Genomic DNA, 14,249 nt, shown 5'->3' with positions numbered 1-14,249 from the left:
ACAACTCTGTTTCTTCATGGAAAAATAGAACCGTTTGATCCATTTCCTGAAAAGTTTCTCTTTTGGAGATCAGAGCTTTTCATCCAACATCGATATGCAGAAACATATACACTGCTCAAAAAAATAAAGGGAACACTTAAACAACACAATGTAACTCCAAGTCAATCACACTTCTGTGAAATCAAACTGTCCACTTAGGAAGCAACACTGATTGACAATAAATTTCACATGCTGTTGTGCAAATGGAATAGACAAAAGGTGGAAATTATAGGCAATTAGCAAGACACCCCCAATAAAGGAGTGGTTCTGCAGGTGGTGATCACAGACCACTTCTCAGTTCCTATGCTTCCTGGCTGATGTTTTTGTCACTTTTGAATGCTGGCGGTGCTTTCACTCTAGTGGTAGCATGAGACGGAGTCTACAACCCACACAAGTGGCTCAGGTAGTGCAGCTCATCCAGGATGGCACATCAATGCGAGCTGTGGCAAGAAGGTTTGCTGTGTCTGTCAGCGTAGTGTCCAGAGCATGGAGGCGCTACCAGGAGACAGGCCAGTACATCAGGAGACGTGTAGGAGGCCGTAGGAGGGCAACAACCCAGCAGCAGGACCGCTACCTCCGCCTTTGTGCAAGGAGGAGCACTGCCAGAGCCCTGCAAAATGACCTCCAGCAGGCCACAAATGTGCATGTGTCTGCTCAAACGGTCAGAAACAGACTCCATGAGGGTTGTATGAGGGCCCGACGTCCACAGGTGGGGGTTGTGCTTACAGCCCAACACCGTGCAGGACGTTTGGCACTTGCCAGAGAACACCAAGATTGGCAAATTCGCCACTGCCGCCCTGTGCTCTTCACAGATGAAAGCAGGTTCACACGCACATGTGACAGACGTGACAGAGTCTGGAGACGCCGTGGAGAACGTTCTGCTGCCTGCAACATCCTCCAGTATGAGCGGTTTGGCGGTGGGTCAGTCATGGTGTGGGGTGGCATTTCTTTGGGGGGCCGCACAGCCCTCCATGTGCTCGCCAGAGGTAGCCTGACTGCCATTAGGTACCGAGATGAGATCCTCAGACCCCTTGTGAGACCATATGCTGTTGGCCCTGGGTTTCTCCTAATGCAAGACAATGCTAGACCTCATGTGGCTGGAGTGTGTCAGCAGTTCCTGAAAGAGGAAGGCATTGATGCTATGGACTGGCCCGCCCGTTCCCCAGACCTGAATCCAATTGAGCACATCTGGGACATCATGTCTCGCTCCATCCACCAACGCCACGTTGCACCACAGACTGTCCAGGAGTTGGCGGATGCTTTAGTCCAGGTCTGGGAGGAGATCCCTCAGGAGACCATCCGCCACCTCATCAGGAGCATGCCCAGGCGTTGTAGGGAGGTCATACAGGCACGTGGAGGCCACACACACTACTGAGCCTCATTTTGACTTGTTTTAAGGACATTATATCAAAGTTGGATCAGCCTGTAGTGTGGTTTTCCACTTTTAATTTTGAGTGTGACTCCAAATCCAGACCTCCATGGGTTGATAAATTTGATTTCCATTGATAATTTGTGTGATTTTGTTGTCAGCACATTCAACTATGTAAAGAAAAAAAGTATTTAATAAGAATATTTCATTCATTCAGATCTAGGATGTGTTATTTTAGTGTTCCCTTTATTTTTTTGAGCAGTGTATATTGTTTGACATCACATTGTAAGAAAACCGGTCAAGAGATTTGATCTGTCTAAGTATATGGACTTGCTGTCTGGAAGATCTATAGCTAACCCGCATGGTAAAACTGTTGTCCAGTTTATTCTAGATATATTACTGACCCAGTGAGAAGGTGTAACCCAGGCCATGATAAAGTATTGCCTCGGAGGTACTATACTGTGCTGCTCCTCCTCTAGTCAGCCCCTCTCCTAACCAGGTGTGTTTGTTCCTCCTCCAGACTATCCCAGGTGATAACCATCAGTATCTGTATCCAGCCTCTTGTCTGTTTCATCACACACGTCATTAGGACTCTGTGTAGTATCCAACACTTCATCCATTTAAAAGGCTCTCCTGACTAGAACAGAAGACACTGTAGATCACTGTGTAATTAGCCTTAGCACTGTAGATCACTGTGTAATTAGCCTTAGCACTGTAGATCACTGTGTAATTAGCCTTAGCACTGTAGATCACTGTGTAATTAGCATTAGCACTGTAGATCACTGTGTGATTAGCATTAGCACTGTACATCACTGTATGATTAGCCTTAGCACTGTAGATCACTGTGTAATTAGCCTTAGCACTGTAGATCACTGTGTAATTAGCATTAGCACTGTAGATCACTGTGTAATTAGCATTAGCACTGTGGATCACTGTATGATTATCAGTAGCACTGTGTGATTAGCATTAGCACTGTAGATCACTGTGTAATTAGCCTTAGCACTGTGGATCACTGTGTAATTAGCCTTAGCACTGTGGATCACTGTGTAATTAGCCTTAGCACCGTGGATCACTGTGTAATTAGCCTTAGCACTGTGGATCACTGTGTAATTAGCATTAGCACTGTGGATCACTGTGTAATTAGCATTAGCACTGTGGATCACTGTGCAATTAGCCTTAGCTCTGAAGATCACTGTGTAATTAGCCTTAGCACTGTAGATCACTGTGCAATTCGCATTAGCACTGTGGATCACTGTGTAATTAGCATTAGCACTGTGGATCACTGTATGATTAGCAGTAGCACTGTGGATCACTGTATGATTAGCAGTAGCACTGTAGATCACTGTATGATTAGCATTAGCACTGTAGATCACTGTGTGATTAGCATTAGCACTGTAGATCACTGTGTGATTAGCATTAGCACTGTAGATCACTGTGTGATTAGCATTAGCACTGTAGATCACTGTGTGATTAACATTAGCACTGTAGATCACTGTGTAATTAGCATCAGCACTGTAGATCACTGTGCAATTAGCATCAGCACTGTAGATCACTGTGCAATTAGCATCAGCACTGTAGATCACTGTGCAATTAGCATCAGCACTGTAGATCACTGTGCAATTAGCATCAGCACTGTAGATCACTGTGTAATTAGCATCAGCACTGTAGATCACTGTGTAATTAGCATCAGCACTGTAGATCACTGTGTAATTAGCATCAGCACTGTAGATTACTGTGCAATTAGCATCAGCACTGTAGATCACTGTGTAATTAGCTCAGCTCCAGTGAGCCCCTGCCTAAGTCAACCACATAGTATAATATAGTATGTTGTGTTGTGAGTTCTAACAACCATACACTGATATATACCTATATACTGTTCTGTCCTAGACTTATGTAGTGTTATAACCATACTGGAACTGTTATAACCATAGTGTTCTATATTCTACCCTAGACTTATGTAGTGTTATAACCATACTGGAGCTGTTATAACCATAGTGTTCTATATTGTATCCTAGATGGGAGGTCTGTCTGGCCGGGACCAGAGGGGACCAGAGACAGTAGATAACCTAGAGCTTCACTACTATGTTATGTAGTGTTATAACCATACTGGAGCTGTTATAACCATAGTGTTCTATATTGTATCCTAGATGGGAGGTCTGTGTGGCCGGGACCAGAGACAGTAGACAACCTAGAGCTTCAGTACTATGTTATGTAGTGTTATAACCATACTGGAGCTGTTATAACCATAGTGTTCTATATTGTATCCTAGATGGGTTGTCTGTCTGGCCGGGACCAGAGGGGACCAGAGACAGTCGATAACCTAGAGCTTCAGTACTATGAGGCTCAGCTAGAACTCTACGATGCCAAGTTTGAGATCCTCAAGAACGAAGAGCTTCTATTGGTTGCTCAGATCGACACCCTGCGACGCCAGATCAAAGGTAGGTTACAGACACACACACACACAGGCTCAGTAAGCACAGATCTATACATTTAGAGTTTTCAAAATGCAATGCAAATTGTTAAAAGTTTAAAAAATGACTAAAGATGTCAGTCTCACAGTCCGACATGTTGACCTCAGGTCTGGTTCTAGAAGAGCAGCATAGCTTCCTCTACTGTCCCTAGATAGATACTTCTGCTCTGCCACTGGATGACAAATAATGTCACACAAGCATATTTTCTGCATGTAAATTCCTTAATTACTGCCCATGGGGAAAATCCTGTTTGTTTCCAAGGGTGTGTGTGTGTGTGTGTGTTTCTGTGTCTGCCATCCTTGGCAGGGCTGAGAGTACTTGGCTCTAGAGTCTAGATGTATTTTTATAACATGAGAGAGGAAGGCAGCAACCCCATACCACTTCATTGTTCTTTCCCGATACAAAGAGAGAGAAAGCAACAGAAAGAGGAGGGAGAAAGACAGAGTGGGAGCAAAATAGGGAGAGAGGCGTGCGGGGGAGGGAGAGGGGGAGGGAGAGAAGGAGCGACAGTGGGGGGAGGGAGAGAAGGAGTGTGGGGGGAGGGAGAGAAGGAGCGACAGAGGGGGGAGGGAGAGAAGGAGCGACAGTGGGGGGAGGGAGAGAAGGAGCGACAGTGGGGGGAGGGAGAGAAGGAGCGACAGTGGGGGGAGGGAGAGAAGGAGCGACAGTGGGGGGAGGGAGAGAAGGAGCGACAGTGGGGGGAGGGAGAGAAGGAGCGACAGTGGGGGGAGGGAGAGAAGGAGCGACAGTGGGGGGAGGGAGAGAAGGAGCGACAGTGGGGGGAGGGAGAGGAGGAGCGACAGTGGGGGGAGGGAGAGGAGGAGCGACAGTGGGGGGAGGGAGAGGAGGAGCGACAGTGGGGGGAGGGAGAGGAGGAGCGACAGTGGGGGGAGGGAGAGGAGGAGCGACAGTGGGGGGAGGGAGAGGAGGAGCGACAGTGGGGGGAGGGAGAGGAGGAGTGCTGAGGGAGGGAGAGGAGGAGCGACAGTGGGGGGAGGGAGAGAAGGAGCGACAGTGGGGGGAGGGAGAGAAGGAGCGACAGTGGGGGGAGGGAGAGAAGGAGCGACAGTGGGGGGAGGGAGAGAAGGAGTGCTGGGGGAGGGAGAGAAGGAGTGCTGGGGGAGGGAGAGAAGGAGCGACAGTGGGGGGAGGGAGAGAAGGAGCGACAGTGGGGGGAGGGAGAGAAGGAGCGACAGTGGGGGGAGGGAGAGAAGGAGCGACAGTGGGGGGAGGGAGAGAAGGAGCGACAGTGGGGGGAGGGAGAGAAGGAGCGACAGTGGGGGGAGGGAGAGAAGGAGCGACAGTGGGGGGAGGGAGAGAAGGAGCGACAGTGGGGGGAGGGAGAGAAGGAGCGACAGTGGGGGGAGGGAGAGAAGGAGCGACAGTGGGGGGAGGGAGAGAAGGAGCGACAGTGGGGGGAGGGAGAGAAGGAGCGACAGTGGGGGGAGGGAGAGAAGGAGTGCGGGGGGAGGGAGAGAAGGAGCGACAGTGGGGGGAGGGAGAGAAGGAGCGACAGTGGGGGGAGGGAGAGAAGGAGCGACAGTGGGGGGAGGGAGAGAAGGAGTGCTGGGGGAGGGAGAGAAGGAGTGTGCGGGGAGGGAGAGAAGGAGTGCTGGGGGAGGGAGAGAAGGAGTGCTGGGGGAGGGAGAGAAGGAGCGACAGTGGGGGCAGGGAGAGAAGGAGTGCTGGGGGAGGGAGAGAAGGAGCGACAGTGGGGGGAGGGAGAGAAGGAGCGACAGTGGGGGGAGGGAGAGAAGGAGTGCTGGGGGAGGGAGAGAAGGAGGGAGAGAAGGAGCGACAGTGGGGGGACGGAGAGAAGGAGCGACAGTGGGGGGAGGGAGAGAAGGAGCGACAGTGGGGGGAGGGAGAGAAGGAGCGACAGTGGGGGGAGGGAGAGGAGGAGTGCTGGGGGACGGAGAGAAGGAGCGACAGTGGGGGGACGGAGAGAAGGAGCGACAGTGGGGGGAGGGAGAGAAGGAGCGACAGTGGGGGGAGGGAGAGAAGGAGCGACATTGGGGGGAGGGAGAGAAGGAGCGACAGTGGGGGGAGGGAGAGAAGGAGCGACAGTGGGGGGAGGGAGAGGAGGAGTGCTGGGGGACGGAGAGAAGGAGCGACAGTGGGGGGAGGGACAGAACAACAGAGGAAGAGGAGATGGGAAGCGACAGATGTCTGCATATCAGATTGTCTACAGAGATTTAGAAGAGTTCTCCGTGGCATCAATGAGAGAACACCTGAGAGAATGTTTCAGAGCTGAAAGAGGTAGTGTATTATGGTGTGTGTTTCAGAGCTGAAAGAGGAGGTGGTGTATTATGGTGTGTGTGTTTCAGAGCTGAAAGAGGTAGTGTATTATGGTGTGTGTTTCAGAGCTGAAAGAGGAGGTGGTGTATTATGGTGTGTGTTTCAGAGCTGAAAGAGGTAGTGTATTATGGTGTGTGTTTCAGAGCTGAAAGAGGTGGTGTATTATGGTGTGTGTTTCAGAGCTGAAAGAGGTGGTGTATTATGGTGTGTGTTTCAGAGCTGAAAGAGGAGGTGGTGTATTATGGTGTGTGTTTCAGAGCTGAAAGAGGAGGTGGTGTATTATGGTGTGTTTCAGAGCTGAAAGAGGTAGTGTATTATGGTGTGTGTTTCAGAGCTGAAAGAGGAGGTGGTGTATTATGGTGTGTGTTTCAGAGCTGAAAGAGGTGGTGTATTATGGTGTGTGTTTCAGAGCTGAAAGAGGAGGTGGTGTATTATGGTGTGTGTGTGTTTTAGAGCTGAAAGAGGAGGTGGTGTATTATGGTGTGTGTGTTTCAGAGCTGAAAGAGGTGGTGTATTATGGTGTGTGTGTTTCAGAGCTGAAAGAGGAGGTTGTGTATTATGGTGTGTGTTTCAGAGCTGAAAGAGGAGGTGTATTATGGTGTGTGTGTGTGTGTTTCAGAGCTGAAAGAGGAGGTGGTGTATTATGGTGTGTGTGTTTCAGAGCTGAAAGAGGACGTGTATTATGGTGTGTGTTTCAGAGCTGAAGGAGGAGGTGGTGTATTATGATGTGTGTGAGGATCCAGAGGAGTTCCACAGCCTATCACAGACAGCTGCACCTTTAGACCCCGTCCACTCACCTGTCAATCACCTGGGGCGACGCCTACAGCAGCTGGAAGCCAAGAGAGGGAACATCAGTGCACGACGCGCATACCTCCGCAACAAGAAGGTACCAGGGGGGGGTGTGTGTGTGTTAACCTACCTCCACAACAAGAAGGTACCAGGGGGGGTGTGTGTGTGTTAACCTACCTCCACAACAAGAAGGTACCAGTTGGTGTGTGTGTTAACCTACCTCCACAACAAGAAGGTACCAGGGGGTGTGTGTGTTAACCTACCTCCACAATAAGAAGGTACCAGGGGGTGTGTGTGTTAACCTACCTCCACAATAAGAAGATACCAGGGGGTATGTGTGTTAACCTACCTCCACAACAAGAAGGTACCAGGGGGTGTGTGTTAACCTACCTCCACAACAAGAAGGTACCAGGGGGTGTGTGTGTTAACCTACCTCCACAATAAGAAGGTACCAGGGGGTGTGTGTGTTAACCTACCTCCACAACAAGAAGGTACCAGGGGTGTGTGTTAACCTACCTCTACAATAAGAAGGTACCAGGGGGTGTGTGTGTTAACCTACCTCCACAATAAGAAGGTACCAGGGGGTGTGTGTGTTAACCTACCTCCACAACAAGAAGGTACCAGGGGTGTGTGTTAACCTACCTCCACAATAAGAAGGTACCAGGGGGTGTGTGTGTTAACCTACCTCCACAATAAGAAGGTACCAGGGGGTGTGTGTGTTAACCTACCTCCACAATAAGAAGGTACCAGGGGGTGTGTGTGTTAACCTACCTCCACAACAAGAAGGTACCAGGGGTGTGTGTTAACCTACCTCCACAACAAGAAGGTACCAGGGGGTGTGTGTGTTAACCTACCTCCACAACAAGAAGGTACCAGGGGTGTGTGTTAACCTACCTCCACAATAAGAAGGTACCAGGGGTGTGTGTTAACCTACCTCCACAACAAGAAGGTACCAGGGGGTGTGTGTGTTAACCTACCTCCACAATAAGAAGGTACCAGGGGGTGTGCCCCTTCCTGACAAACCTGTATTAAAGTTCCTCCTAAACATTTAGACTGTTCTAACTTAACGCCTCATGTGTGCAACGTGGTGTCGTAATGTGTGTTGTGTGTAACGTGGTGTCTGTGTGTAACGTGGTGTCTGTGTGTAACGTGGTGTCTGTGTGTAACGTGGTGTCTGTGTGTAACGTGGTGTCTGTGTGTAACGTGGTGTCTGTGTGCAACGTGGTGTCTGTGTGCAACGTGGTGTCTGTGTGCAACGTGGTGTCTGTGTGCAACGTGGTGTCTGTGTGTAACGTGGTGTCTGTGTGTAACGTGGTGTCTGTGTGCAACGTGGTGTCTGTGTGTAACGTGGTGTCTGTGTGCAACGTGGTGTCTGTGTGCAACGTGGTGTCGTAATGTGTGTTGTGTGTCGTGTCTGTTGTGTGTAACATGGTGTGTGGTGTTACAGGATCAGTGTGTGGAGGCTAACGAGCAGAAGCACCGTGCGGCCCAGCACAGCTCCACTCACTTTACCCAGCACCACGGAGTAGCCCTGGTGAGTTACCATGACAACACCCACACACGCTCTTAAAGGATCCCTTTACCCAGCACCACGGAGTAGCCCTGGTGAGTTACCATGACAACACGCACACACGCTCTTAAAGGATCCCTTTACCCAGCACCACGGAGTAGCCCCGGTGAGTTACCATGACAACACGCACACACGCTCTTAAAGGATCCCTTTACCCAGCACCACGGAGTAGCCCCGGTGAGTTACCATGACAACACGCACACACGCTCTTAAAGGATCCCTTTACCCAGCACCACGGAGTAGCCCTGGTGAGTTACCATGACAACACGCACACACGCTCTTAAAGGATCCCTTTACCCAGCACCCCGGAGTAGCCCTGGTGAGTTACCATGACAACACGCACACACGCTCTTAAAGGATCCCTTTACCCAGCACCACGGAGTATCCCTGGTGAGTTACCATGACAACACGCACACACGCTCTTAAAGGATCCCTTTACCCAGCACCACGGAGTAGCCCTGGTGAGTTACCATGACAACACGCACACACGCTCTTAAAGGATCCCTTTACCCAGCACCACGGAGTAGCCCTGGTGAGTTACCATAGTAACGAGGGCAAACCCACCCACGGAAACACCCACACTGGAGACCCCATCCTCAGTTTACATGATCTCTCTCTCTCTCTGTCTCTCTCTCTCTCCCTCTCTGTTTCTGTCTCTTCTATAGCTACCTAAAATGTTCCTAAAGCAGTGGGGGAACTATCTCAGTTGATTCCACCAGTCTTGTCTTATTTCCCTGCAGAAGAGAGAGAAGAGGAGAGAGGAGGAAGAGAGGAGGAAGGTGTGGATGGACCAGGAGAGAGAGAGAACCCTGAGCAGACTACGCTCCTTCAGAGAGGTAAGCAGTCATCAGATCTGCTCTCCTGGACGGAGGGAGGACAGGAAGGATGTGTTGCTGAAGGGTTGTCCTGTCTTTCCTGTAGAAACGACAGGGAAGTTACGTGCTGAAGACTCCACGATCCAAGATGGCTGCCAGGGAGCCGCAGTGTTCCGACCTCTCCCAGCCTCTGTCAATCATTAGCGTCGGCCCCTCCCCTTCATCTAATGGCGCCGCCCCCAGAAAGACCCCCAGGAAACTCAAACCTAAAGACATCCCCGTCCAAATCTTCACTCCTCCTCTCCCTTCTCCTTCGCCTCTGTCAACTACACCTCCCACTACAGCTGTACCCCCACCTCAGACCTCCTCTCCTCCTCCCCCTCCTCCTCCTCCTCCCCTACCCCCACCTCCTCCCCCTCCACCCCTCCCTGCCCTCACCCCCTCCTCCTGTAAGACAGAGGTAGGGGACTCCCCCATGCCTCTCAGTGAGAGAGAGGCCGCTCCCTTCCCTGCCAAAACGACCCTGAAACAGAACCTAGGTGAGAATGATCCACCTTCCAATGACAGTCTGTTTCTGATGCAGTAGCTACTTGTCCTGGCTCATTATTTCTCCTACTGTTTGTTTCTGATGCAGTAGCTACTTGTCCTGGCTCATTATTTCTCCTACTGTTTGTTTCTGATGCAGTAGCTACTTGTCCTGGCTCATTATTTCTCCTACTGTTTGTTTCTGATGCAGTAGCTACTTGTCCTTGCTCATTATTTCTCCTACTGTTTGTTTCTGATGCAGTAGCTACTTGTCCTGGCTCATTATTTCTCCTACTGTTTGTTTCTGATGCAGTAGCTACTTGTCCTGGCTCATTATTTCTCCTACTGTTTGTTTCTGATGCAGTAGCTACTTGTCCTGGCTCATTATTTCTCCTACTGTTTGTTTCTGATGCAGTAGCTACTTGTCCTTGCTCATTATTTCTCCTACTGTTTGTTTCTGATGCAGTAGCTACTTGTCCTGGCTCATTATTTCTCCTACTGTGGTGAAAAGGGAAACTCTCTGTCTTCTACAAGTTTCACAAGCACCTTGTGACAGCTCTCTTGACAGCTTCTACTCTCTTTCCGTATCTGCCCTCTCTCGTTTCTCTCTCTCCCACCTTTCTTTCCCTGCTTCTTCTCCATCTCTCTCGCTCTCCTTTCTTTCCCTGCTTCTTCTCCGTCCCTCTCTCTCTCCTTTCTTTCCCTGCTTCTTCTCCATCCCTCTCTCCTTTCTTTCCCTGCTTCTTCTCCATCTCTCTCGCTCTCTCTCTCCTTTCTTTCCCTGCTTCTTCTCCATCCCTCTCTCCCACCTTTCTTTCCCTGCTTCTTCTCCATCTCTCTCGCTCTCTCTCTCCTTTCTTTCCCTGCTTCTTCTCCATCCCTCTCTCCCACCTTTCTTCCCCTGCTTCTTCTCCCTCCAGGTTCTATGGACGAGGTGTTAGCATCATTACAGCGTGGTCAGGTCAGGCTGCGTCGTGTCCAGCCCCCTCCTGGTCCCGGCCTGGCGCCCTCCGGTGGTGACCTCAGGGATAACATAATGTCTGCCATCAGACTCGGGGTCAAACTACGCAAGGTCAGCATCAGGCATCACATCACATCAATGACAATGTGCAGAAGTTAGCCATGAAGCTATGTTACATCACATTAATGACAATGTGCAGAAGTTAGCCATGAAGCTATGTTACATCACATTAATGACAATGTGCAGGAGTTAGCCATGAAGCTATGTTACTTCACATTAATGACAATGTGCAGAAGTTAGCCATGAAGCTATGTTACATCACATTAATGACAATGTGCAGGAGTTAGCCATGAAGCTATGTTACATCACATTAATGACAATGTGCAGGAGTTAGCCATGAAGCTATGTTACATCACATCAATGACAATGTGCAGGAGTTAGCCATGAAGCTATGTTACATCACATTAATGACAATGTGCAGGAGTTAGCCATGAAGCTACATAATGGCTCAATAAGTGACTTAAAAAAATATATGGCATAATTCATTGTTCAAGTTGAACTTTCTTGATGAGCCAGAAAATAAAGTTATTTCTGAATGTTTATCAAAGTGACGTGCTCTGTGTCCACCACAACCCTCTACATGACTTCTATAGGAACCCCTCTGGACCGATTACACCCCCTGCTACATGACTTCTATAGGAACCCCTCTGGACCGATTACACCCCCTGCTACATGACTTCTATAGGAACCCCTCTGGACCGATTACACCCCCTGCTACATGATTTCTATAGGAACCCCTCTGGACCAATTACACCCCCTGCTACATTACTTCTGTAGGAACCCCTCTGGACTGATTACACCCCCTGCTACATGACTTCTATAGGAACCCCTCTGGACCGATTACACCCCCTGCTACATTACTTCTATAGGAACCCCTCTGGACCGATTACACCCCCTCTACATGACTTCTATAGGAACCCCTCTGGACCGATTACACCCCCTGCTACATGCCTTCTATAGGAACCCCTCTGGACCGATTACACCCCCTCTACATGACTTCTATAGGAACCCCTCTGGACCGATTACACCCCCTGCTACATGACTTCTATAGGAACCCCTCTGGACCGATTACACCCCCTGCTACATGACTTCTATAGGAACCCCTCTGGACCGATTACACCCCCTCTACATGACTTCTATAGGAACCCCTCTGGACCGATTACACCCCCTGCTACATGACTTCTATAGGAACCCCTCTGGACCGATTACACCCCCTGCTACATGACTTCTATAGGAACCCCTCTGGACCGATTACACCCCCTGCTACATGACTTCTATAGGAACCCCTCTGGACCGATTACACCCCCTGCTACATGACTTCTATAGGAACCCCTCTGGACCGATTACACCCCCTGCTACATGACTTCTATAGGAACCCCTCTGGACCGATTACACCCCCTGCTACATGACTTCTATAGGAACCCCTCTGGACCGATTACACCCCCTGCTACATGACTTCTATAGGAACCCCTCTGGACCGATTACACCTCCTGCTACATTACTTCTGTAGGAACCCCTCTGGACCGATTACACCCCCTGCTACATTACTTCTGTAGGAACCCCTCTGGACCGATTACACCCCCTGCTACATGACTTCTGTAGGAACCCCTCTGGACCGATTACACCCCCTGCTACATGACTTCTATAGGAACCCCTCTGGACCGATTACACCCCCTGCTACATTACTTCTGTAGGAACCCCTCTGGACCGATACACCCCCTGCTACATTACTTCTGTAGGAACCCCTCTGGACCGATACACCCCCTGCTACATTACTTCTATAGGAACCCCTCTGGATCGATTACACCCCCTGCTACATGACTTCTATAGGAACTCTTCTGGACCGATTACACCCCCCTCAACCTGCAGGATCAATACCTGTTAGTAAAGGTGTCAGAGACGACCTGCAGGATCAATACCTGTTAGTAAAGGTGTCAGAGACGACCTGCAGGATCAATACCTGTTAGTAAAGGTGTCAGAGACGACCTGCAGGGATTTGTAGTCTTGCATGATGTCTATGTTGATGCTAATTAGCATTTTAGAACCTGAGAGTAAATGGAGATGAATATATTGATAAAAGTCACTTTGTCTGAGAGAGACTCAGAACGCCAACCCAGGGTACACCTACACTTAAGACAGCCCTTATTAAGTGTTCACAACTCCACTGTGGGGCTCTATTGTAAATATGGTATTTGAACTGTCCCTGTATATAGCTACTGACCCTGGAACTGAGCCTGTATATAGCTACTGACCCTGTATATAGCTACTGACCCTGGAACTGACCCTGGATCTAGCTACTGGCCCTGGAACTGACCCTGTATATAGCTACTGACCCTGGAACTGTCCCTGTATATAGCTACTGACCCTGTAACTGACCCTGTATATAGCTACTGACCCTGGAACTGACCCTGGATCTAGCTACTGGCCCTGGAACTGTCCCTGTATATAGCTACTGACCCTGGAACTGACCCTGTATATAGCTACTGACCCTGGAACTGTCCCTGTATATAGCTACTGACCCTGGAACTGTCCCTGTATATAGCTACTGACCCGGGAACTGTCCCTGTATATAGCTAGTGCCCCTGGAACTGACCCTGTATATAGCTACTGATCCTGGAACTGCCCCTGTATATAGCTACTGACCCTGGAACTGTCCCTGTATATAGCTACTGACACTGGAACTGTCCCTGGATATAGCTACTGACCCTGGAACTGACCCTGTATATAGCTACTGTCCCTGGAACTGTCCCTGTATATAGCTACTGACCCTGGAACTGACCCTGTATATAGCTACTGACCCTGTATATAGCTACTGACCCTGGAACTGACCCTGTATATAGCTACTGACCCTGTATATAGCTACTGACCCTGTATATAGCTACTGACCCTGGAACTGTCCCTGGATCTAGCTACTGACCCTGGAACTGACCCTGTATATAGCTACTGACCCTGTATATAGCTACTGACCCTGTATATAGCTACTGACCCTGTATATAGCTACTGACCCTGGAACTGTCCCTGGATCTAGCTACTGACACTGGAACTGACCCTGTATATAGCTACTGACCCTGTATATAGCTACTGACCCTGTATATAGCTACTGACCCTGTATATAGCTACTGACCCTGGAACTGTCCCTGGATCTAGCTACTGACCCTGGAACTGACCCTGTATATAGCTACTGACCCTGTATATAGCTACTGACCCTGGAACTGTCCCTGGATCTAGCTACTGACACTGGAACTGACCCTGTATATAGCTACTGACCCTGTATATAGCTACTGACCCTGTATATAGCTACTGACCCTGGAACTGACCCTGTATATAGCTACTGACCCTGTATATAGCTACT

The 14,249-nt window shown here is 49.6% G+C and overlaps 1 protein-coding gene across 1 annotated transcript in view; it reads left to right on the top strand.

Annotated features, from left to right (window-relative positions):
* The window catches only part of LOC129834854 (WASP homolog-associated protein with actin, membranes and microtubules-like), a 33,210-nt gene that overhangs the window by 13,680 nt on the left and 5,281 nt on the right, over nt 1-14,249 (top strand). The window contains exons 5-10 of the mRNA XM_055900182.1: nt 3,678-3,846; nt 6,876-7,063; nt 8,414-8,500; nt 9,277-9,372; nt 9,458-9,890; nt 10,797-10,948. Of these exons, the coding sequence (XP_055756157.1) occupies nt 3,678-3,846; nt 6,876-7,063; nt 8,414-8,500; nt 9,277-9,372; nt 9,458-9,890; nt 10,797-10,948 (1,125 nt within the window). The remainder of the gene's footprint in view (nt 1-3,677; nt 3,847-6,875; nt 7,064-8,413; nt 8,501-9,276; nt 9,373-9,457; nt 9,891-10,796; nt 10,949-14,249) is intronic.

This window comes from Salvelinus fontinalis, chromosome 35 (genome assembly GCF_029448725.1).
Source record: "Salvelinus fontinalis isolate EN_2023a chromosome 35, ASM2944872v1, whole genome shotgun sequence".
NCBI lineage: Eukaryota > Metazoa > Chordata > Actinopteri > Salmoniformes > Salmonidae > Salvelinus > Salvelinus fontinalis.
Note: the sequence above shows the minus strand (reverse complement) of the source record. Positions and strands in the feature narration are given on the sequence as shown.